At 51.0% G+C, this 24,587-nt stretch overlaps 1 protein-coding gene across 2 annotated transcripts in view; it reads right to left on the bottom strand.

Annotated features, from left to right (window-relative positions):
- The window catches only part of ALX4 (ALX homeobox 4), a 40,485-nt gene extending 17,051 nt beyond the window's left edge, over positions 1-23,434 (bottom strand). Inside the window, exon 1 of one of the 2 annotated variants that reach the window (XM_075754688.1) lies at positions 23,038-23,434. In XM_075754688.1, the coding sequence (XP_075610803.1) occupies positions 23,038-23,434 (397 nt within the window). Of the gene's footprint in view, positions 1-17,815; positions 17,940-23,037 lie in introns of those variants that run through there. The other variant, XM_075754690.1, reaches the window with a different exon arrangement.
- Between the last annotated feature and the right edge of the window lie 1,153 nt (positions 23,435-24,587).

Here is a 24,587-nt window from a genome sequence, read left to right as displayed (position 1 = left end):
TTCTTCCTACTGTGCTTCTCCTGACTGCACCTAGGGCCCCTCTCTTCAAGAACAGACTTATTTTTCTGAGGAGAGGATACAACGGGACCAACACTAAGGCCTGGAGCAGAAATATCTCAAAAACTCCTTCTGCTCCTGAAAGGCAGTCTGGGAACATGGCCTATGGGTCCATAGGCTTTCTGCCACCCCGCAGCCAGTGTATAACTTAAGTCACTGGCTCTGTCTCTGCTCTGTGTGCCTCAGAGATGCTTTCCCAGGAGTCAAAACCACCTCAGCTGCACTTAGACCCTCTTGTGCTTGGCTGGTTACGTTCTCCTGGAGTAAACCATTGTGTGGGTTTGGGGACAGACAGCTTGATAAACATTAACTCTAGCACTGCTGAGAAGTTTACATCACAGCAAGCCTGGGGAACGTGTGCGTGTGTCCACATGTGTGTTATTTGTTTGTGGAAGTTGCTGCTCCTCTTGGGTTTTTTTTCTGAACTAGCTTTTTTTCCCCATACAAACATCTGCTTTTGAGGGCACATATTGCTTTATTCGTTGATTAGCTGAATTCACACACCCTGTGGCTACTTGGGGAGAGCTCAGCACCATCTGTATAAAGGCAACATGCACTGCTTGCTGCTCTTTCATGTTATTTAAAGGACACTAACAAAACTGGTTTTTGTATAAACACATCAATTCTGACAACTCCGCATAGAAGCTGTGGCTAAAGCAAAAAGGCACAGTTTATGCCGCAAGTCCTTCTGGATGTGGCACATTCATTTGAACAGCAGGAAAGAGCTGACTAACAAATTTTGAAGACGCAAAATTGTTTCTAGCAACGTTCTGTAATTGTGGCTCTCTTTCTGGCTCCCAGAATGTGATATAGGAAAAGAGCCATTGCCTCCATGGGGAGAAAATGAAACTGCTCAGTTGCATACCACAGCTTCCTCGCTACTGAATATGAAAGGAGATTATTGTTTATGCCAAATATTCTGGAGCTGGGCATCTTGGTTCTCTCTGATGAACTCCTTGATTTCTTAGTGACCTGGTTCTCTCCTCTCTAACACCTGAAGATGTTCCTTCAGTGGCCGCAGGAGATGACACAGTGCCTTGGGGATGTGCTCTGCTGTGCCAGGACCAGCCACAAGATGGCTTTTTAAGTGACAGCAGAGGGATGTGACAGCCACCTCTGTGCAGCTCAGTGGCAGCCAGACCCTCAGGAGATCCCACAAAGGCAGCCCCAAGCATAGGGCTGAGGGTGGTCAGCTACGGGTTTTCAGCATGCCAGGCTACATGCAAAGTCCTGCTTGAAAGTAGGACAGTCAAGATGGGTCAGCGACAGCATTTTAAAATGTCTCTTTTATTTCCCACTGTAGGCATGTCACAAACAGCTGGGAAATAATTGTGGGTTTCTGCTATGTCCTACTTGGGTCTCCACCTAAAACAGTGCATGTGAACCAAAAGCCACCTAGTACCTCCAAACTGATATATCACCAGTGCTCATCTGCCAAGGAAGATGGATGAAGCAGGCAAGGATCTGAAGGGGGCTTGAAAGGGCTTTCAGTTTCCTTTTGGCTCTGAATTTGAAACATTTTGCATAAGTAGTCTCCTTCCAAAGCAATCCTGCATTGCCTTGCCATGGCCATGGTCACCTGAGGGTCTTGGCTTTTCTCCAGTTCCTCAGAACCAGATGTGAGCACCTAACTGCTCTGAAGATCGGGCTCAATGCTGAATAAGGCAAAATATGGGAGCTCATCAAGAAAAAGAAATCAGCATCACTAATATAGGACAAAGTATTGAACGGATGGTCTCAGTCATAGACTCATACCTACACACAGGCCAGTAGCTGTTTATTGGGAGCCAAGTCCAAAAGGGTCCACAGACCCTTGGATAAATGAAAGGCAGAACGGGCAGGTCCTCATGCTGTTTGCTGAAGACTTCCATTCTCCACAGACAGGTGCTATAGGGTTTTGGACACCTGGATGCACTGACCTCACATGGGGCCTCTGCCCCGCTCCTGTCTGAGCTGAGTGTCACTAACTGACCATCAGCATCTGGGGAAGCACCTGTCCCATCCACCTGTCTGCCTTATTTTAGGATCATCCAATTCTGTCAGGGTTGTGTTTCCTTTAGAAAAACCTAGAGACAGCAAGGTTGCAAGGTCACTCCTCCCCTGTTTGGAAGTTATCTCCAGCTGAGTTACATGGTGACAGTGTTTAAGGTAGCCAGGATTCAACCCTCCTCCCTGCTCCCAGGCATTGTGAAGCCAGGCTCTGTACCTGCAGCAGGGAAAGGTAAGCACTGGGGAGCTTTGGGGCTGATGGCAAGCAGTGACATTCAGTGCCTGTGGAAATGCGAAGTATTGTTCAGATGTGAGTGGCAGATGAGGGTGATGCAGGGCGTAGGGCCAAGCTCTCACTCTGAAAGGAAGAGCATAAGCCTCCCCATCGGATGCTGATTTATGTATTCATCTTAACCTCACCCATGCCCTTTGGCCACCGCAAGGACTGGAAAAGATCCCTTGCCTGAGCACTGCAAGACAAAAGGGGGCTCTTCGCTGCAAGTTGTCATCTCCTCCAGAGCTTTCCCCTACAACCAGTCAGCGCCTCCCTCTTCCCCACAACACGCCCCAGACATTTCCCCTACAATTTCCATCCAAGACTGGATGCTGGGTCAGCAGGGCATCTGCTCGGTCGGGGAGAGAGGGGGGCACAAGGCACTGATGCAACCTTCCACAGTCTCAACACATGTTTGCCTTCCACGTTAACCGCATGCTAAGCGAAGCAACACCGGCCATCACGTATGACAGCAGATACAAATCAGCCATTGAGTTAGAGAAGAATGGGGGACGCTCCTTCTAGCTGGTGGGGAGGCCTGGTGAGGCAAAACCGCCTGAAGGGAATTGAGCCTTGCTCTGATGTCTGGCTATGGCACAGTTTAATTCCCTGCTGCCAGCTTGGAGAGTGATTCACCCCGTCCTATGTGCCTATGCCTGCCTGGACAGTGTTCACACTGTCGGTCGGTAGGTCTGTCCGTCAGTCTGTCTCTCTCTGCATTCTTCTGTCTGCTGCTTTGCAAAAGCAACCTCTTCACAGCAGAGGCAGCAATGCGTTGCTGAAGTTCAGCTGCCTCCCAGAGGTGACTTCCAGTGGCCTGTTTTGTGCTGCTGGTGACAGGACTGAAGCTGCAACCTGAAATAATCGGCAGAGCAGAGGGGCAGGAGGAGGAAGATTAGAGCCATTTTGTCACGAGCTGAGCAAGAGCTCAGCTGCCTCTGCATTATGGAGTCCTGTTTCAAATTAGTGACAGACGAACTTCAAAAGGCTTGCAGGCACTGGCCGGAGAGGCATCTGAGCGGGCTCTGCCTAGCTGAAGCAGCCAGCCTGCGGCCCTAATCCAGCAAAGCACTGCAGCATATGTGTGTCCCTGGACTACCCTTATGCTTAAAGTGACGCATTATGTACTTCAGACGGGCAGTCAGACAAGCCCAAACAAATCCGCCCAGCACAGCTCCTGTGCTGCTTCTCATGCTTTCCAGCGTGGACCCCCAGGTGCCCCTGTGGAGAAGAACTGGGGACTCCGAGTCTGGATGAGATGCTGCGGCAGCCCCCATTGCTACCCAAGTACAGCACATCGCAGGGGGGGTTTGGGTGCTACCATTTTTGCTTGGAAATTGGAAAGCAGTAGTGATGGGAAAGCTGAAGTAAAAACAGAAAACACCCAAAGCTGGCTGAACCTCACTGAACCACAGAAAGGGTTGAGTTTAAATGTTGGGCCAAAGTTTGGGCCAGGTTCTTTAAGAAAATAGTTCTGCTGTTCTTCAGTTTTATACAGCTGATTAGTAAAGAAAGGCCTGGACAAGGGAAGAAAAACATTCAGCCTTCCCCAAACCTGCCCATTCTTGGAAGCACAGCCAAAACTTATTTCCATTCTGACTGCACATTGCAAAACTCAAGGCTGGCCAGGTCTGGGAATTGCTAATGTTCCTACAAGCACTAGGCTTTTAGAAGTGTTCCAGAAAGAAATTAGGTTTCTGGCTACCAAACCCACCAATTCACAGTCACTGGGACTGCGTGACAGGCTGGCATCAGCTTTTACTGGCAGAGAGAAAGAGGGCAGCAAAATCACAAACTGAAGCAAGAAGCAGCACAACCAAAATGGGAATTTGCCAACCAAGAATGAAGAAAAAATAACTAACAGCAAACCTGATCGGGCAGGTTGTTTCCCCCAACCTCTATACCCCTCCTCACTCCATCGCTCAGGTGAACCACTGCATGAAATCTCCCTGCCGTGGGGTCAGGAGATGGGAATGGTGCAGCAGCACTGTGGGGTTTTCCTGCCAAGAAGATGCGGGTGCCGAGGGAGAGAGGGAAGCTTGGACTCCTGACAGCATCTGAGGGCACTGGCCACCCCTGCTAGCCAGGGGCTGTCGTCCTTGGTCCCCATGAGCCCCCCATGCAGTACAGGGGGTGCACGGTGGCCTCAAGGTCTCACTGACCAGGAGAGCTGTTTCAAAGTGTTGGGGGGACATAGGTACGCTGTGCGGCCTGGCCGTGAACCGCAGCGTGTCTACGCTATAGCTGGGGAGAAAGGGCAAAGAAAGAAAAATCCATCTGAGACTGACCTGCCAGGAAACTCCAATTGCCTCTTACACAGTCTAAACAAATATTTATTTAAATTACTCAGAACGCCCCAGTCGTCTTATATGTATCCCCAAAGAGTGTCATAAAACATCTACAAAAAGGACTCCATTAACCTCTGTTGCCCTGCGTTACAGGAACATATTTCACCTCCAGTTAAAGTGAAGTTTAATAAACTCTCGGCCCTGTAGGCTCCCTCCAGCCTCTGCGGCAGCTGGTCCTCCTCTGCCCCAGCCTGGGTCTGGGTCTACGTCCACCACTGGCATTTGTCACGAAGAGCAGCGGCCATGGCAGTGGCTTGTAATCACTGCTCCAGCCTCTGATGGGAGCCCACCATCAACTGTGGCTGCTATGCTCTCACGCCTTGCATTTCTTTCTCTTGGGGCCATGGGGAAGAAGAGAAGGATGTTTGAAACTCTCCCCCATTTATGCTCAGCCCTGAAATCTAACCCCCAGCTTAGTGCACTTTTCTCTCTGGAGGCTTAGCTCCGCATCCTTTGTATCACAGCAGAGATAAGGTGCGTGTTTCCCATGGAAGACAGGATAATCTAAGTCTTTTGAATAATACCAATCGCTGGTGCAAGCTGCTCTGGTCAGGAAAACATTGGGAAACCCTGCTTGCTTCACAGTTTAAGTGTAATGCTTTCTTCATCCAGAAAAAATACATACGTGCAGTTTAATAATCTCCTCTTAATGAAGTTTTGACAGCTTATCAAGGAGTAAAAACGATACTACATGATTTGACCAATTACTCTCCTGAGACATTTGTGCAAGAGCCCAAGCACATGGTTCACAAAGAAAAGGGATGAAAATGATTTACAGAAGCAGCAAGGCAAAGGTTTATTGACAATGAGGCACAAAGAGGAAATGGGATGAATGTGTCTAAGATTCCTCTGGTAAAGGAATAATGAATAGTATTCACAGCCAGCAACTTACATTTTTCATTTTGAGTTGAGAATAGCAAGATGCAGGACAAATGACAGTTATTAAAAAAAAAAATAATCCATTAGGTAGTACTGAACAAGGAAAACATCCACAAAAGTGTGTTCTTACTTGCGAAAGGGGAGCTGTGAATTGCTCAAAGGGTAAACTGTGCTTGTCAAGTAATTCAGAGCATTATGCACTTCGAGGCCTGAGAAGGGAGATTTCATTTCACTTGAGGACTACTTCACCTTGCAAGATGTTTAACTGTCACCAGGGGAAAAAAAGAAAGAAGTAGGTTTGCATGAGCCAAGAGAATTCGACCTTTACTTTCTTCTCCACCTCTGTGGCTCACTTTTCCCCCCAGATTGCCCATGCCCAGTGAGCCGCACTCCCACAGTGTCTGCCTGCCCTGTGTGTGTTCTCCAGCCACTCGACCCTGACCACTGAAGTTACCAGGGTCTGGCCACTGCACTTGGTGGTGACCAAACCAGCCCAGGATGTGGATCTCTCACCATTACCTGCAGCACTGAATTCTTTACGAAGCTACTCTGGGACCAAATTTTTCTGGAGACGGACTGGACTGGAGAGGACATTTGCTCCTGATGCTGTTGTAGCTGTGGATGGCATCTGAAGCGGTGTGGCTCCACCAGCACTGATGGACTTGATGGACTGCAGCTGCCTCTGCTAGCTGGGGTGGCCCCTGGCTGCTCAGCACCATGATTACACCCAATGCAGGGACCAAACATGTCTACAGGACACAAGGAGAATGAGCAACGAGAGCACCATGTGAAGAGTTTTTGTGCCTTTCCTTGTATTTCTTTTCTAACATATTTTTTTTTCCTGGGTCTTCAGATCATATGTATTGCATCCCTACCACTGGTGAACAGTTCTCCATTTTCTTTTCATCGTCCAGCATGTGAAGGCAAGCCTTACTGCATGGCATCCACACCCCGTTCAGTAGTGTCCTCTGGGTTTCCTGCAGCATTCACCAAGCTATATCAGAAGGCTGCACAGAGATGCCTGTGCCACAACAAGCCCACTGAGACAAGACATCACTACTGCTCATGTTGTAGGGATGGCAAACCAAGATGGAGAGCCACCAACCACAGAACAACTGCTCTGAGATACATAAGTCTGAGTTTTATAAAGTACTTAGCATTGTCTAATATTTTTGCACCTTGGAGATGAATGTCCTGCTGGCCTCAGTATACTTCTCAGATGCCTTGAATCATGCAATACCTTTGAATCTTTGCCAGCCATTCCTAAGCCCCCTTTCGGTCTGACACACTCCCCAGCCTTCAGACCATTCTGCCACATCCAGATTTCTTATCCCAGCCTTCTGCTGCTTCCCCAGATACAGCTTTTCTCATGTCTGTAGTTACATCAAACAATGTGCTCCCCTACTTTGCCTGTGTCCAAGGAACGCTGGACCATCTATTTGAATAAACGGCCACTGCAAGAAGAGTGACTTCACACCTGCCTGGAAACACGCCCAGAACATGGGAAATTTGCAGTGTATTTAGGTGCGAAAATCAAAGCTGTCGCGACTGAGCAAGTGAGAAACACGGATCCTTAGGGCTTGTTCTTAGATAATTTTTCAGAGGAAACACGGGAAGCACTTTTCCTACCCAAAGCCCAGCTCCATGGTGAGCCTCATGTTCTTGCTCGACAGCAGAGTGCACCAGAACTTTTGAAAAAGTCATTGTCATTTTTTTCTGACACGGAGAAAACAAAAATGTGCTTAGTTTTAGCTAGGTTCTTGGAAACAGCTTAATTGATTCAGATGAACTTTAAAAAAATAGTATTATAAAAACAGCCAGAGGCAAACAACTGCTGTGGGAACTTTTAGGCCAAATTGTTAAGTTTTGATTAAGTTAGAAGCAACCAGAGGCAGGATTTTGGTAGGAAGTGTCAGACAGTAGACACAAACAACAGTGACTCTGGTAATACACTTCCTAACAGAGAACAAAAAAAATCATGAATCTTGGAAACAGTGAAGCTCCTGGAGCACTGCTAATTCTCAGCAGAACTGGCTGATTACGTGAAAGATGATGACCATGAAAATCGGCCTAAATTAAAAACTGTATCCACATCAGCTGATCTCATGCCCACTTTTGTGTTTGTTTCCAGTTAACATTCCAGGATGGGATCATATCGACAGGAATGACTGCAAATGTCAAGTAAACATTAGCAAATATTTACAGAAATCATCTTTAGGAACTCGTGAAAAGGAGTATTTGTCCCAGAAACGTGCTTCTGCCAGTGATGGTCATCCATCCAGGGAACAGAAGACTCATTTCATGTGTCCACCATGTATCTACCTTCCACTCACCAGCACAGTTCACCTTTCAGCTGCCTACCTCTTGCACCAGTTGACACACATGCACCATCTGCTGACCAAAGATTACTCATAAACATCATCCCAAGAACAATCCTGGGTCCCAGGCAGACCTCGAAAAATCATACCTGGCTCACAATTTGCAAACATAACGCAAGGGGTGTTCGTTCCTCCTGCCCCGTCTCCCAAAATACTCCCTTAGGCAAGCCCTTGTTTTGGAAGATTTCTGATTTACATGTGGATGTCCTTGTGCTGACACAGCCCCCAGCTCAGAAGAGATCTGCCTAAAGAAGATGCCATCCCTACGCCAGTGCCACAACCAGAGCTTTGGTGTTTAAAAGTTGCCTTTTCCAGCAAGGTGGGAAGCACGTGGAAAGAGTGACTGCAGGCAGGATGGCCTAGACAGGAGAATAAAATACTCAGTTATAAAACATGGGCTGGAACCAATACATGTCAAATGCACTGGTCTGAAAGGTACATGCTGTTCCAGAGTTTCCTAGCTGAGAGTAAGCAAGACCCCTTTTCACCCGTTCCGTCTTCCTCTACTCTTTAGAAATAAGCCTATCTGCAAGGTTCGGGAAAGAATGAAATTTGGGAAGAACAGATAAACACTCCAGTTTCCAATGTCTGAGGACTCCTGGTATTTGTGGCACCACTAGGCACTGGCTAGCCTCGGCTTCCCAAAGCATGCCCAGCTCTTGGGCTCAGAGCGTCTGCAAGGAAAACTGCTGAGAGGTGCAGTAGGTTGCTTTCTCCTCCCTTCTCATCTCAGAAGAGGCTTCTTGCACACTGTCTTCTCAGAGTTACTATCTCGACATACATTTGGGTCATGATTTTGCGGACTTCACAAGAGGCAAACATCCCTGTATGTGAATGTGTGATTTCTGCTGCAATTCATTTTGTTCATAAGGCTCTCAGGAGAAGATATACAGTCAGATGTAAACAATGGGGCTCCAAACTACAAAACTCCTTCAGTGAACACAGTTATGAGGCTGTAGCTTTCAACAAGCCAGAGGTTTAGAGCCAAGGTGTCAAGGTTTTAGTGCTAGAGGAAACTGCAGAAGCTCTCCATCCCAAAGACGTCAGAGAGCTCCTGTGCTGCATCTGCCTGTACCGAGAGGCTTGCCTGGAGTAAGAGACTCTCTGAGTACTTGCAGCTTGTGTCCTCTGTTTTCCAAAGCAAAGATGAAGCTTCCTAAATCATATTAAATCACACTGTTCTTCCCCATTGACACCTCCTACAGCTGATGAAGCTGAGGCTTATAAACAGGGATAGCATAAGTGCTATACAGTCCAATTCGCTTCAAACTGTATTACACACTGGACTAAATAACCTTCCCCTGTAAGTAACTCCTTTGTAAAACAACTGAGATGTGTGTGTGTGTAACGTTGTCAAGAACATGACCTGACACAAGCAGAAAAGGAAACTTTGGTGCTCCACCTCCTGTCAGTGGATGGACTGTGATGTTCAGATGCTACAGTAAGAAGCTCTATAGATTACTACCAGCCAGGCACAGTCTGGAAGCCAGCATGCCATCTCTTTATTTAATGGGTCTTGCCTCCAGTGGAAAGCTCAGCCAGGAGGGCTGGGGGCTGTGGAGCAGGGCTGCCCACCTGGGAGAGGGGTGGCCTGGCTCAACATCCCTCCCTTTCTACAGGACACTGCGGGGCGAGGAGTGAGCAGGGACAGCCCTGCTGGGCTCAACCACGGTGCTACGCTGCTACCGTCACTGCACCACCGGGTCCCCTGCTTACCCCTGCCCCCTGCTCCGGGCGTACCCAGCCTGTTCTGGGATGTGCTTCAAGCAGTGTTCAGTTTTTCAGTGCCTTCATCTGCTGATTTCATCAGCTTGCCCATGCTCACACTGCTGTGTCAGTACTTCTGGCATGGGACTGAGCAAAAGGGAACTGCTTCGCCCACCACTGCCAGGCACCCCTGCAAAACCACCCCCTGCTCAGCTTCCTGCCAGCAGAACCCAGACCCATGGGCCTGCTTCATCTCAGATAGATGGGGAGGAAGAGTGTCAGAACAACTGACTTAGCTATTTACATACTCATATTGTGTTTTCCTGTCAGGCCATTTTCACAGAGCCAGCTCAGACTGACTCTGCTACCCCTGGGATGCCACTGCAGGCTTTCAGCTGCTGCTGCCTTTCCTTTTGACCCCCTGAGAAGGAGTTCTCAGAAAAATTTTTTGGTTTAATGAAATCTGTGGGCTAAACCAGGCCAGTCCCTATTTTTCCCCAGTGGGGAACTAATTTCTGTCAGACTCAACATCCACAGCTGTATTCTTGGCTTTTGGGACCCACTCAGTTCCCCATATAACTCCTCCTCTGCCAGGACCCACTGGCCTCTGATGTGTTAATGCACATATGTGGACATTGCTATACACCACGGTTTATCTGCTTTGGGCTCCTGATTTCTCCATCTCCACAGGATGTGGAATCAGCCAGGTTTCCACACGTTAAGCCTACTTCAGAGAATGCGTATGCTGCCTGAGGCAATACTCGCATTTGTTTTTCTCAGGAAAAATCCGAGTCATTCCATTTGATTTTTTCAGAGTCCAGATAGGGCAGACCAGTGCATACTACATGGCTCAAATTTAGGAACTTTTTGCAAGGAGTGTACTATGTTTCTTGGCTAATGTCTAAAAAGGAGGACTGGGGTCAGACTGCACTTTCCCTTTTCTGCTTCTCTGAAAGTCATTAAAATCAACAAAATAGAAAATGGGTTGGATTAGTCCTGGTCTTTTTGTCAATCTCATATAAAATATCTGTGGGGTGATTCAGTTGCCCACTCACAGGTTTCTGGTGGCGTGCAAGATGCACTAAAGTCTCTCAGATGCTGACATGGGGTAGGCAGATACCAAGGCCTTGAGGAGCAGTACTGGGAGACCAGGCAATGTAAATGGGGGCATCTAGGCCAAGCATCATGCACTTGGCTCAATGCCTCCTCCCAGCATCAGCCAAGCTTCCCCACTCCACCATCCGTAGGATCCTGGATACCTCCTATTGCATTTATTAGCATCTGACAAACCGAAATACTTTGGCCTCAAAGCCTCTGCCTTATTGCACGCTCTTCATGTCTAGGTCCCCAAATTTGGTGAAAAATTCATCCCTTAGAAGTTTGGTTGCAATCACAGCCTCTTGGTTCCTTTTTGGATAAGCTTCAGGTCATTTTCTAAAGAAATCCATAGCTACCAACAAATATTGTCTGGCAGATTCCATCTCAGGCAAAGACCCAACAACATCAACAGCAATGAATCACAATAAGGTCCCCAGGAGACCCTGCTCAGTAGGGTTTCTCCCCATCTTTGGGGACCCACTTTTAAGATATATCATATGCAAGAAATGCATCACATTTCCTGTAGTAATTTTCCATCATCTGTCAGCACTTTCCTCAAAACCAGTTCTCTCCTGGCTTGACTAAGGATTTTGCAACCTCAAGATGTCCAACAGTTTTGACATCATAACGAAACCTCAGAACCTCCTTTTTGAATGTTTCAGGTATAATGAGCTCTCATGAATACTCATCACCCATTGTTTTATTTCCCCATCTCCTATACAACATTTCGTCTTTAAATTCCAAGCTTTCCCACCATGACCAGAGAGCTTTTGTCCTGCTACTCTGAAGACAGTCTATCCTCCAAAGCTGATATGGTTACAAAATGAGGGGTTTGCTTTTTTTCAGTAACACCTTGGTTTGATACCAGGACCCTTTTTGAGGGATACTTTTAGCTCCTTGAACTCTGCTCTAGCGAACCTACATCTACTGGATGAAGCAGGAGCGTTTTCATTCCTGCAGACTGTGAAGGAAAGGAGAAAAAAAAGGATGCAGTCTCAATCTTTTCTTGCTGTCCTGTTGAGGGAGGTGTCTGCCCCAAAAAAGCCATTTGAACAAGGCGTTGGCAGAACTAGCCTTTGGTGACTTCAGTCTTGTGTCAGTGCCATCCCCACCCTACAAGCACCCCCAGCTGTGTTCAACAGAAACTGCTTCTGCTCTGAAGATGTCCAGCTGCTCTCCTCTGGCCACTGAGGCAGTTTTCCCTTCTCACAAGGAGCATGTGAAGCTTTTGTAACCCTGGCAAGTCCACAGCTGAGCCTCCAGCAGCAGGATCAGTGCCCTGCAAGGCCAGGCAGGCTGACAGTGCCCTGCTGCCCTCCCTTGCATCGGGAAAGCACTGTCCCATCACCCCTGGCTGAGCGTTTGCCCAGGGTGTGTGTTATACCTCTTTTCAGCTGGTCACCTCACTCTGGGTTCAATTTCAGATTGGCAGCCTTGAGTGCATTACAGCCTGCTCATAAAACATTATCAGTTCCTGTTAAAAGGTTTACCATACACCAGGATACCCTCAGCTATAATGGAGGGATTGGATGGCTGTCCATATGATGCCGGCTCTGTTGGTCTCTTGAGTGAGGGTTGCCTTATACAGGTTGTGGGACACCCACACTACAGTTTGTGATGGACTTGTCCTAACACGAAAGCCATTTTCACCTTCAGATATCCACTGTGGAAACCAAAATGAATCTAGTAAGGCACATCCCAGATACTATCTATTAATGGTATGGCATAAGCACCCTTTGATTAACATATTAGACAGCAAAGCTCTTGCTAGCCTTTTTTTCTAACCAGGACAACAGATAAAGTCCAAGAGTTGGCTACAACCTCAAAAAGACAGCTCAGGGGCCTGCCCACGGAGGCAGGCACCACAAACAGATTGCCCAAACCTCTTTCTTTCACATGAGCCATGTCTTTAAATAAAACACTGCAGGCTGAAAGGCCCTGATACTCACTGACAAAGTACCAACCACAGTGATGTGCATGCAGAGTGTTAGTTCACCTCCCACCTTGGCTATGCTGAGCATTTTCCTGAATCCCGGTGATCCAGTCTCCTGAACGCCTTTCTCTCCAGCAAGGACACTTTACCCAGTCCTTGCCTTCCCTTATACCCATGGGGTGGCTCCATTTTGGACTGTCCCATCATCTCCCTCTCTGTCTAGTTTCAATTAGCAACTGCAGTACCTGAACGAGCAGCTGCAAAGCCTATTAATCACACACGCAGCAACCCCTCGCTGCTTGGCTTTCCCCATGGGCATCCCTCTGAAGTGAATTGCTGCCAAACGGAGGCAAATAGGTTGTTCAACCAAAAACTACATTTTTTGCCACCAAGGCCAAGGAAAAGGGGATTTCCAGTACAACCAGCCACAAAAATACCCTTCCCAAAACCAAACTAATTAAAGGCTACAGGGAAGAGGGGGGTGCTCTGAACTCCAACTTAATATCCAGTCCTGGGCACCACAAAGCCTTGCTACAGCCTCAAGTCTAGCTTAAAACCAGTATCACCCAGCTTTGTAAGTGCAGCTTCAAGTCCCCCTGTTTCCTGAGTTGAGTTCGGGCCTTTCAGTAGATTTTCATGAAGCTCTGTCCTGACTAGCCATATATTTATAACAACTCTCTCTGTGGATATTTCCCCTCCCCATCAAAGCTGCACTTAACCTAGCCGCTGCACTCATCTTTGATGTTGTAGCCAATCCTCCATTGCTTTCTATCCAGCATAAGTCCCCTTTTTCTAATACCCTGAAGTGGTATGAACTGGACAGAAATACTCTTCTTTAGCACAGGTCCTTGTATGACTTAAAGCAACCAGCTTCCCTCTCTTCCAGTAGCAGCTTTCCGACTCCCATTCAAGGGCTGAAATGCATTATTTAAGCTCTGCCATAAATCCCACAGCTTCATAGAGTGTTTCTGGCCTCCTCTTACTCCACAATCTGCCTAAGTGTCTAGCAATTGGTCCATCGGCTATTTATCTTGGAAGTCCTCACTGGCATCTGGAGATACAAGGAACACAAAATGTCTGCAGGTCCTCTGCCAATTTAGGTGGGTCTCTTCTTCCTCTTGCCTTCTAGCATTTGGCTGTGTCCTGTCTAGCTCAGACTGATATCTGGCTCCAATCTGCTTACGAAGGTTCAGACCAAATCTTGATAAGCCAGGTTATGTCTATAATACAGTGCTTCTCAGCTCTCAGGTATGGGTCCTTGCCACAGTTGTGCTCCTGACTCTGCTCCAGGATAAGGTCTGGGCATGCACCATCCCAGGGAAGGCTGGAAAAGTGCTCCACACTGCTCCAGAAGGTCTCACAGCCTCCCAAACCAGAGACCAGCACCGTGGTCCAGGCTACGGAGCGTGCCCTCACGTTTGGCCTCAGGCTCTTCTCTGTGAACAAGTGCTGCAGAGTCGGGCTCTGTCTGGTCTGGCTCCTCTTTCCAGCTGGCCACACAGATGTGTGTTGGCTTCCCATGGCGTCCTGTCTCAAGTGGCATCACTGGGGCTGGACAAACCTAATGCTGCGGAGCTCCTTGTGTTTGTGTTACAGAGCACACGTGCTGCAAATGGCCAGTCCTATGGGTGACCCAAGCCGTGGGTGGCAGACCTGACAGCCTGAGAGCAACTCCAAGCCCAGCAGTCTGGTACCTCAATAATCCTTTGGTTTCCTTTTTGAGATGATTTTCTACCCTTTCAGAAACCTTGCTGTGACTCAGGCCTCCTATTAAGTTTCAGGCTGAACAACATTTTCCTATTATTTCCCCTGTTTTGTGAAACATCTTCTGGCCTGTGTCATGTGTGCTCCCCAGCATCTTGTGGAGTTGGGGTCTTGCAACTGTGCCTTTGGATCTCTCTGGGCACTGTCCCAGCACAGAGTTATTCTCAGATTGTTTTCAACCATTTCTGGGAATATTCCCAATATTGCCCTTACTCCCTGTGCACAGTTTACAATTATGTTTTGTTTTGATTTGATTCTGATGTGAATTCCTGTCACTTTCTACTGCTCCTGAATAGGTTAGACAGCTGCAACACCTTTATTATCTGATCCTTCTTGCATCAAAAGAATTAATACAGTTCCCTGTTTCCCTCTTTGTAAACTGCATCCTACCCAACACCAGCGTCACCCGACTGAAGTGGTCAGCCAATATACCAAGTCTCGAGGAGGCAGTTTTCACTACAAGGAGGAACTAAGGTGGCCCAAGGTATTTGTTTTATGCAGCGGTGTTTGCACACAAAGCTCTGTCTCCCTAAATGCAGTAGGTAGCAATCAGATAAGAGTCATTTCGAGACATTACAACTTTCTTTTATTTCCACCAGACAGAAGCCTGCCCAAATGTTTGTTCTATCTCTTCCTCAGGTTCCTCATTTTGATAACATTTCTCTGATGGGCCTTGACTTTCTATTGACTGCCCCTCTTTGGTTTCATAGTGTTTTCAGACTTTTACTGAATAAAGGCGGTTGCTACCTTCATAATCCCCACAGAGTTTTCACCCAGCCTCAGCGTACAGCACGTCTATCAGTAACTAAACCAGCTTACTTTTCAGGCTCCATCACCAGCTAAAAACCCACTTGCCTGACAGCTAATGAACACAGTTCTTGCCAATAAAGAGTAGATTTAGAAATAATACTGATTCAACCATCTGTTTCCAGCAAGCAGATTAACTGCAAAGGATAAACCTTTAAACTGCATTTTCACCAAAAAAAAAAAAAAAACCCCAAACAACCCACCAAACAGAAAACAAAACAAAAAATCAGGTTTAAATTGGCATTTAACTGCTGAGTTAGGCAATGCAATGGTCTTCAATCAGTGCAGATAAGGACAGAGCATAGCTCATAACATACCAGCTTGTCATGGCTAAATCCTGCTGGGACCTGAAGGTAGTAGCTACTAAATATTGAATCACAGCTATTCTCAACAGAGAGATAAAGAATTGGATGCTGGTAAATTCATACTTATATAGTCCATAAAATCAGTTGCAGACCACTCTCCATAATAGTAGTCAGTCTGTCACTGCTCATCATCCCTCCAAGATAGCTCCTCTTCTTCCCTTGCCTCTTCTCATTCATTTCTGTTCCTTCCTCCTTCCATCCTTCTCCCCTATTCCTCATTGACCCATCTCTCTTTGATCAAAAAATGGCCCTAGAAGTATCACGGTGATCACAATTGATCTTTCACATCATGCCTATTTATGTAACAGTCAAAATATGAAGACGGTGTGCAAGTATGAATGAAAACATGACCAAACAGAATCACCAATATGTATAATAGTATTAGTTCATCTGAACTTACACAGAAAAAAAAGTGGAGGTTATTTATTTAATATATGTAAGCAGCTTTCCTGCTTTACTTAGGAACTTTCATTTACAAGTTGAGGCAGCTGACAGACGTGTAACTATGGTAAATTACTCTAACGCTTAATTCATATGAAATGTTCCCATCCATCTCTTAGTGATTCTCAAGTCACAGGGGTCCTATATTAGCTGTGTTACTGCTCAGGCTTCTCCTAATCTAGACCTCTTTCTCTTTTCCTTTTGAAAATGTATCTACATGAAGATACTAGACATACGCTTTCCAAGCTGATTAACAATTGAGATGATGGAGTGTTTTGGTTTTGGTTTTTTTTTTTCCAAATGTGTAGGAGGAATACCTCAGAAACACGTGACTTCTGGGGCAAAGATTTCTCAGCATTTTCTGAAAAGCAGTGACCAACCCATATCTTGTTTTGGCCAATATAGGTTGCCCAATGTTTTAAAAATGAGACCATTTGTGTGGATTGGCAGGTTGAGCTTACTTTATGTACTGGGAGACCTGTTGCTACAGTTTCTTGCACCAAATAAAGACCTGGCCATCGGGAAACCTAAGTTCAGTCCCCTCCAAAATCTAATACAAGACCTCTGCTCTGTGTGTTTTCTGACTGCTGCAGTGGGCTCCATCTCCAGCCCGCCGAGATGCTCGTCCTGCCCGAGCCCGGGCCCCGGGCAGGTCACACTGACGCCACTGAGCGGCGGCAGCCTGACCTTGCACAAGCCACTCGCAGGTTCCGGCTGCAAAATGGGAAGAGTCGTCCCTTACTGCTACAGGATGCATCACGCTTTTTACCTGGGGAAATCGCTACAGCTACCCAAATGCCCTGAACAAGATTTACAAGACTTAAGGACTCCAGGGAGCGAAAGTGGCTGAAAAGCCGGGAACTAGGGTGACTGAATGGACAGGGCTGCGGCTGGAGATGTCCTTTAGCAGCAGACCTTGGCTCCGAGCCTCCCAGACACCACCTCCCTCTTACAAAAGGAAACTCATCATGGCTTTGAACGAAGGGCTTGGAAAAGGAATAAATCTTCAAGATCTGAGGGACTGAAGTCTGCACATTAGCTCCCCTTAAACCCTGAGTGCATTTAACTTGGGAGGTTAGAAACCACAGCCAAAGAAATCTCTTTTGATTCACAACTTGTTTTGAGCAGTCACCCATAAAGCAGCCAGTGAATCACTCCAGCCAGTTAGTCATGCAACCACACTGAATGTACACTCAAAAGGCAGCACAAAATAAACAGCCTGCAGCTCCAGATAACACACACACAGCTCATTTGCACTATCTGGCATCAGCATATATTGTTAATAGGACTCCTACACCAAACCCTTAGGAAAAGACGCACTCAGTAAGCATCTCCAAATCTCTCTCCCCATCAGTATTTTTCTCGTCTGCTTCGCACCGTGTTGCTTTCAAAACAATTAAGACTAGTAAAAGTTTTAAGACTCTTTCTCTTTCCGCACCCTTCTTGTTGCTGGTAACGTCCTGCTGGGGTTACAAGCGTGCGCTGCAGAAGTGAAAGGCTAAAGCGGAGTTAATCCCAATCAGCAGCGGACAAGTCGAAAATAAACAGCTCTAGTGCGAAAAGAAATCTTCCTGCAAGGAGGGAGCGGCAGTAATACAGGGGGAGGGAGGCTCCCGGTCCTTTGACACATGAGTGTTATAAACAGCTCGGGTCAGGAATCCTATAAAAGCTTCCAGCCAGATCTACCGTCCAAGTCAAGAGAAGCGCAAAACATCTTTGGAAAGAGCCGCGAATAAATCTTCCTGCGCAGCCGGGGTAAGGAGCGTGAGCCCTACCTTCGCGTCCTGCTCCCTGAGGAAATCCCGCAGGTTTCCGCGGAAGAGATCCCGCACCTCGGAGTGTCTGTTCAAACAGAGGCTTAGCCAAACTCCTGGCGAGAGCTCCCTCCCCTCCCTGGGAGGGTGCCGGAGCCCTTGAATGGCAGATCTGGTGGCCCTATTGTGGAAAAGAGAGGGCGATTGCCAGGGCGGCGTCAGCAGCACGCCGGGAGCCGGCCGCCGAGCCTCGCCGGGCAGCCGGCCGTCCAGCACCCGGGAAGGGGCCGGCCCTGCCGCCCCGCTCCCCTCCAGCTCGCCTCCCCGCTCTCGCGGGCTCCGCTTGCCTGATTTTTCTCCCCGATGCCCGCCAGGGTCCCGGCCCGGCCCGGCCCCCCGGCCCCCCTTCCCCCGCTTCCCCACTCGCGCCTCCCTCCGCATACTTCTCCCCTTTATACTCTCCTGTTGCTCCCCGCGGGGATCAGGGCAGCAGCATCTCCCCACCCTTGGCCCCCCCGCACCTCTCTCCGCCGAGGTGCGGGGGGAGCCCGCGCACACCCCGCCTGCCTCCCCGCCGGCGCTTTTATCCGCGGGAAGGAGCCCGGGCAGGACCCGAGAGCCGAAATCAAAGCTGCGGGGAGAGGGAAGGGGGGATAGGACCGGGGCGGCCGCCGCACCCCATGACCCACAGCCGCCCAAAGCCCTCTGCACCCCGTGGCCGGGCGAGGAGCATCAGCCGCCCCCCCCCCCCCGGGCCGGTGGCGGAGCGGTTCCCGCGGAGATGCGCAGCTGGGCGGGCGGAGGCCTGGTGGGGGGCCGTAACAGTCCCAGACCCCGGAGGGGAGGCACGGCATCGCCCGACGTGGAGCAGCCCTGCAAGAGTCCCGGGGAGAGCACACGGCCCCTTCCCGCCCCGAGCTGGAGCCGGGGGAAGGGTGCAGATGTCGCCGGTCCTCCCCGGCGCACGGCGAGCCCCGCAAAGCCCTTGAACATCGGCGGGGGCTCTGCGCGGCGCCGCGGGGAGCCCCGAGCGCCTGGCAGCGAGCGGTCTCTCACAGGAGGCGGAGGGGGGACCGCCAGCGAGCTTGTTCCTGCCGTGCCTGCAGTTTACATTACGGTCGGGGGAGGAGGAGGAGGAGAATTACATTAAAAGTGTCAATTTAAAAAAGCACCCAGCGAGCCGCTGATTCCTACGGCAGTTGCTTTCTGCACTTCTATTAATAACGCACTTTAGGCTGCACTTTTTATTTGCTCGCTAAATAAAAGAAATGGTCGCTATTTGCATAACCCGGCACTTAAAGAATTTCCTCTGTTAGAGAAAGCCCGTTTCCTTTCTCCTGTTTCCTTTGAGCAAACATCGCCATCACATTCGCTTTCACTTCCCAAAGGATTTTTTTTTTTCAGCCCGTATTTCTAGACAGCAATATACGTATATATTTGTGTGTGTATATGGGTATATGCATACATACGTTTCAAGACATATAACTTACTTCAGCTCCACGCAGTAGAAATAGCAAGTCAGATTACTACAGCACATAAATCACTCCAAAGCTTTTTCCCCTCCTAAGCCAAGATATATAACCTGTTCTGAGGGGTTTTAAGATCTCGACTTTAATTGCCGGTGCCGGTCTGCGGGATAACCCGTACCCCTATGTACGGCGGGGGAAGCCGTGCGAGGCCGCCAGACCGTCGGCACCGCGCAGGCAGGGAAGCGAGCGGCGAGGGAGGCGGGGAGCCCCGCCGGGAGCCCCCTCCAGAGCCCGGCTGGCAGCCGCCTCTCCGAGGGGGCCGCGGGGAGCCCGGCCGGGAGCCAGGGCCACCCGGTGCCACCGGCCATGCCAGCAGCCGGGCTGGAAGCGCTTCAGCGACTGCCGCTCGTGTCCTCCGTGTATTTACGGCCGCAGCTCTCCCTGGCCTATATTTATCCATACAGTGCAATGGAAGGGCTTAGATCTAGAAATAGAAGCCGAGAGCAATAGATGGCAGGCACGGGCTTTTTATAACTCGAAACGACTTGTTTATCAAATAATTAAAATAAAACTAAACAAACAAAAAAAAGGGACACCCACAGCCCCCCCCCCCCCCCCGGCTCGTGGAGTGCCCGCCGTGCCCGCCGTGCCTCCCGCCGGCCCGGGCCCCGCCGCACTGCCCGGCCACTCCGCGCTGGCCTCGCCCGGCGGCTCTACAAGCGAGGAGGGAAAAGGCGGAGGCGAGGGCCGGCTGCGGGGCTGCTGTGCGGGGAGCGGCGTTCCCCGGGCAGTGCGAAGACCGGCCCGGGCGATGGGCCCGCAGTAGCTCCGGACGCGGCTCTGGGCGCGGGGGGAAGCCGGCCGCCTGAGAGAAGAGCCTGCCGTTGTGTCAGCCTCGGTTTTGGGGTTGTTGGTTTTGTTGCTGTTTTGGGTGGTTTTTTTCGGGGGGAGGGGGGGTAGGGGGTGGCTTTCTTTTTAAATTGAGGTACTTACGGGCACGACGTCCCACCATCCCAGCATCCACCTCAGCCCCGGGCAACCGGGAACGAGGGGAACCAGCAGTCCGCGCCGCGCTCTTTCCCCGTCTGCACAACGCGCACGGCAGTACCAGCACCGGAGCGGCCGCGGGGGCTCGGCGGGAGGCAGTGGGGCAGCCGCCTGCTCCCCGGCTTCCCTAGCAAAACCCTCCCGTAGTTCTCCCCACCCGTCTTGCATCCCGCCTGCGGGTTAGCGGGCCGCGCTTATGCTCACTGTGGAAAAATAGAACGGCTCTTTCTTCCCCGGCTCTCACCCACGCCGAGGGTGTTTACTGGGGCTCGGTCCCTTTAGGCGGGCGCGGTGGGTTTAGCCATTTGGGAGAAGGCATAGAGGCGCCTACGGGTGCTGCAGTCGCTCTGCGAACCCCCGATCTGGCTATTTTTAGCGAGTCTCTCTCTTCAATCATTAACCATTATTATTATTATTGCTATTAATTATCCTCGCGGATCCATGTGTCTCTTATTACAGCCCATCGTCCCTAGCCACATCACACGGGGCTCGCAACGAGCGCGGGTCTGGGCCGGGCCACCCGCCGCCACCGACGCGGGGCTCCCACTGAAGTCAAGCCTGGAGCCCCACTTTAAAATAAATCAGGGGGGACCCCGGTGGCGTTAGGGAGGGAGATAAACTTGTGTGGCTCTACCGGGGGTTGTAATGTGTCATCACAGGCTAAGCCGGCGCCCCGGGCTTTGCAACCTACGACAACAAGAGAGCCGGTTAGCAGGGAGAGGATAGCAGGGTGGCCGGGAAAGCACCGCCGCCGCGGCCCAGGAAGGCACCGGGGGCTCCCCTGCGCTCCCATTCCTCCTGGCGGGAGGGGGGAGCAGGTCCCTCCCGGCCGGGGCCGCGCGGCGCCGCGGGGCTCCCCGGCCCCACCGTGCCCTGCCCCGTGCGCCCCGGCCTGGCCCCAGAAGGCCTCCGCGGATGCGGACCGTGCCTTGGCGCCGGCGTGGGGTTCTCCGCCCACGGGTAAGGGGCAGAGGAAGAGAGGGAGCAGAGGAAAGGGAGAAAACCCCAGCCTAAGCGCTGGCCGGAACAAGCGCGAAAGCAGCCCCCCAGTCAGAGCCCTCCTGCCACTCCGGGGCCCGGCGGGGAAATACCCGGGGGGGGGGGGCGCCACCCGGGTGCGGGCCGGAGCCGTGCGGGCCGAGGCAGGAGCAGAGCGCGGCCCGAGGTGAGGGGGGGACGGGATTGACCCTTGTCCGGCCCGGCGAAAAGCGGGCAGCAAGGCCGAGCGTAGGGCACTCAGGCTCTGCCTGCGGTTCCCGGGTACGGCTGCCTGGCAAGGAGTTAATGCCCTTTCCCCGGGAAGGGAGTCACCTGTGTGTGAGGGAACCGGGTCTGTGGGCCTGGATGCGGGGACACCTTGGCTGCACGCAGGGGGTGATGGACGACGCCTGGACGCAGCCCGGCACGCCGGGGTTTACGAGACGGGCAGGGGGAAGGCGCCTCCGCCTTTAAGTCTAGAGATGGAGGAAAGGGAAAGGAAAGTGGGCAAAAAAAGTACCCAAAATGACGGCGAGAGCGTAGAGGTGGGATCGCCGGCCTGACCCGGGCCTCTCCCGGCTTCCCAGCGCCCCCACTCCACAGTCACCGCCGGTCTTAGGGGCTCCCCGGAGACCCCGGCACAGCCCTGTCGGTGTCCCTGCCCGGCGGGGTCACGGTGGACCGGCTCATCGAGGATGGGGACACGGCCGTCCCCCGTCAGCGGCGACGTGCTGAATCCAGGCCGGGTCAGCCTCTCTGCCCGCACAAAGATTACCGGGAGGGAGAGGAAGAGATTTCATTTCCACTTTCTCTTCCTCTGAAAATTATTGGGGGAGGGTGTGGGAGTGTGTATTTGTTTGGGTTTTTTTGTCGGTTTGAGTTGCCTTTTTTTTTTTTTTTTGAAGGGTGGTTGTTTGGTTTGGGGTTTTTTGGGGGACGGGTTGTTTGTTTTTTTCTTTTGCCTAATCGCCTCGATACAGCGGAAACCTCCCGAAGAAGCCTTTTAAACCTTTTAAGCTCGAAGACGACATGAGAAGCGACCCCGTTCCAGGCTGTCCTGCCGGGAGCCAGTGCAAGGGAGTGTCTTAATTGCCGCTAATGACCCGGGGAGAGGATTCGAGTGGTTTATCTGCAGCCGGGCAGAAATCAATTAAGGGAGTGACAATCAGGGGAGGAAGTGAGAGACAGGAAAAAAGAAGAGACTGTTACAGCGTAAAATTAAGATTTCCCAGAAGTTCTCCCTCTGGAAGACGGTCCCATAGAGAATATTTTGCGCAGCCCGGCAGTCCGCTCCTTCTTTCTCTTTCTCTTTCTCTCTCCGTTTACTGCGGATTTCCCTGCATTGCTAACGCTTTCCGGGAGCGCATCTGCCCCGCTCAGAAATTACGATTAAAATCACCGCAAAGCGGGACGGGGCGGAAGCGCCGCTTCCCACGGGTACCGCGGGCTCCAGACCCGGCTGGGAATAAAGATACTCGGGGGGCGCGGCGGTCCCCAGCCCCGCACCGCGGCGGCGGGATGGGGCTGCCCGCGGGTTCGCTGCGCTCCGCCGCCGCGGCCGGCAGGGCTGCTCGGCGTGCCGGAGCCGGGCAAGGTCTCCTTGACCCCGGGAGGACTTGTCCTGCCGGCCAGCCACCCCCACTCCGCCTCCCCCACCCCACCCCCCCGCACCCGGGAGGCCCTTTCCAGCCCCGGGATCTCTCCGGTTTCGCCCCCGGTGCTTCCCCTCGCCGCACGCCAAGGACTCACCGTAACAGGAGACCTGCAGAGCTCCGTTGTGGCTGCTGCTCTCTTGCAGCTTGACGTTGCTCTCCGGGGGGGTTTTGCAGGGGCCTCGCTGCATGTAGAGGTGCGGCGGCTGCTGCTGCGGAGGGTATTTGTTAAAGGAGGCCGGAGCCCCGGCGGAGCCGGGAGCCTGCACGCTGCCATCCAGGGACTGACATTCCTGCTGGCTGTAGCGGCTCCGGCACTTAGTGCTGCTGTCACCAAAGCCTTGTCCTTTGCTGGCCAGGAAAGTAGGGCTGAACTTGTCACTTGCTTGAAATGCCCTAAAAGGCGAGGAGCCTTCTGTGCCCTGGGAGGCTGCGTTGTAGTAGGAATCCATGGCAGCCGGATCACAATAAGAAACACAAGTATCAGCATTCATTCCTAAAATTAAAAGGCCCGAGTGTCCTTAATGCGCTTGGAGGGGCACCAGGAACCTCTCTTTCTCTCTCCCTCTCTCATACACACACAATCACAGCTGGGCCAGGGAGCTCTAAGAGGATTCAGATGTTCTTGAAAGCTGACCAGATCTCCAAACCCCCTTAAGATCTCGCACAGTAAAAGGGGTCTTTTTCTTTCCCTCTCTCTCTCTCTTTCTCACACACACACGCACGCACGCACGCACACACACACACACACACACACACACTTGCCCTCCGTCTCTCCCTCCAAACTATCTACACTCTAAAGAGGCTCTTCTCCGCACTTCCCCCCCACACATAGGAAAAAGAAAAAAAAAAGGAAAAAAAAGAGACCTCTCCCCCAATTAATATGTAGATGATGACAGTGGAGGGGAGGGGGCCCAGGAAGGGGGGGGTGTGTATGTGTATGGGGGTGTGTGGAAGCAGGGGGGGATGGAGGTCATACCTTTTGCGTTAAAAAAACCCCAAACAACTCCAAAAGTTTTTATGATTAAAAGAGTAAAAAATCAGACAGATGACATGAACACCACGAAGGCATAGATGTGAGATCCACTCAGGCGGAAGCACCGGGGACGATTTAATGGTCGTGACACGCTCGGTTCGCTTCGGCCCTCTCCGCTGCTCACTGCCCCCACCTGCGGGGACCCCCGACTCCGTGCCCCCTCCTCTGTATTAAAGGCAATACGGATTTCCCCCGCAGCTATATGTCTTTAGGCCTCCTCCCCCGGCATTAACCCCTGCAGGGTCGGCAGCTCTCGCAGCGCTGCCGTCAGCCCTTTGCGTCCCTTGGCAGGGCGGTGCCGCGGTCGCCCAGCACATCGCCAGGCAAGCTCTCCGCGGCGTCCCGCTGCACGTTTATGATCGTCATTATTTATTTACCTCTAAAAACGTGCTCTCTCCAGGTGTGAAACAACTGGGTCAAAAGCGGGAGGGCAACAGGGAGGGATTTTAACAGGGTCGCCAAGCACACAAAATTGGCCCCGGCTTCTGGGACTGCCAGAGGTGAACTTGCAAAGGGACAGAGGCTGGCAGGAGCCCTTTTTGGTTTGAGGGGTCAATTGCAACCCAAAAAGAGCTTAAAAATAAATCAATACTCACCTTCCGTCGTGCCCC

This window comes from Balearica regulorum, chromosome 5 (genome assembly GCF_011004875.1).
Source record: "Balearica regulorum gibbericeps isolate bBalReg1 chromosome 5, bBalReg1.pri, whole genome shotgun sequence".
Lineage (NCBI taxonomy): Eukaryota > Metazoa > Chordata > Aves > Gruiformes > Gruidae > Balearica > Balearica regulorum.
The sequence above is the reverse complement of the archived record's forward strand: the minus strand, read 5'-3'. Positions and strand labels throughout refer to the sequence as shown.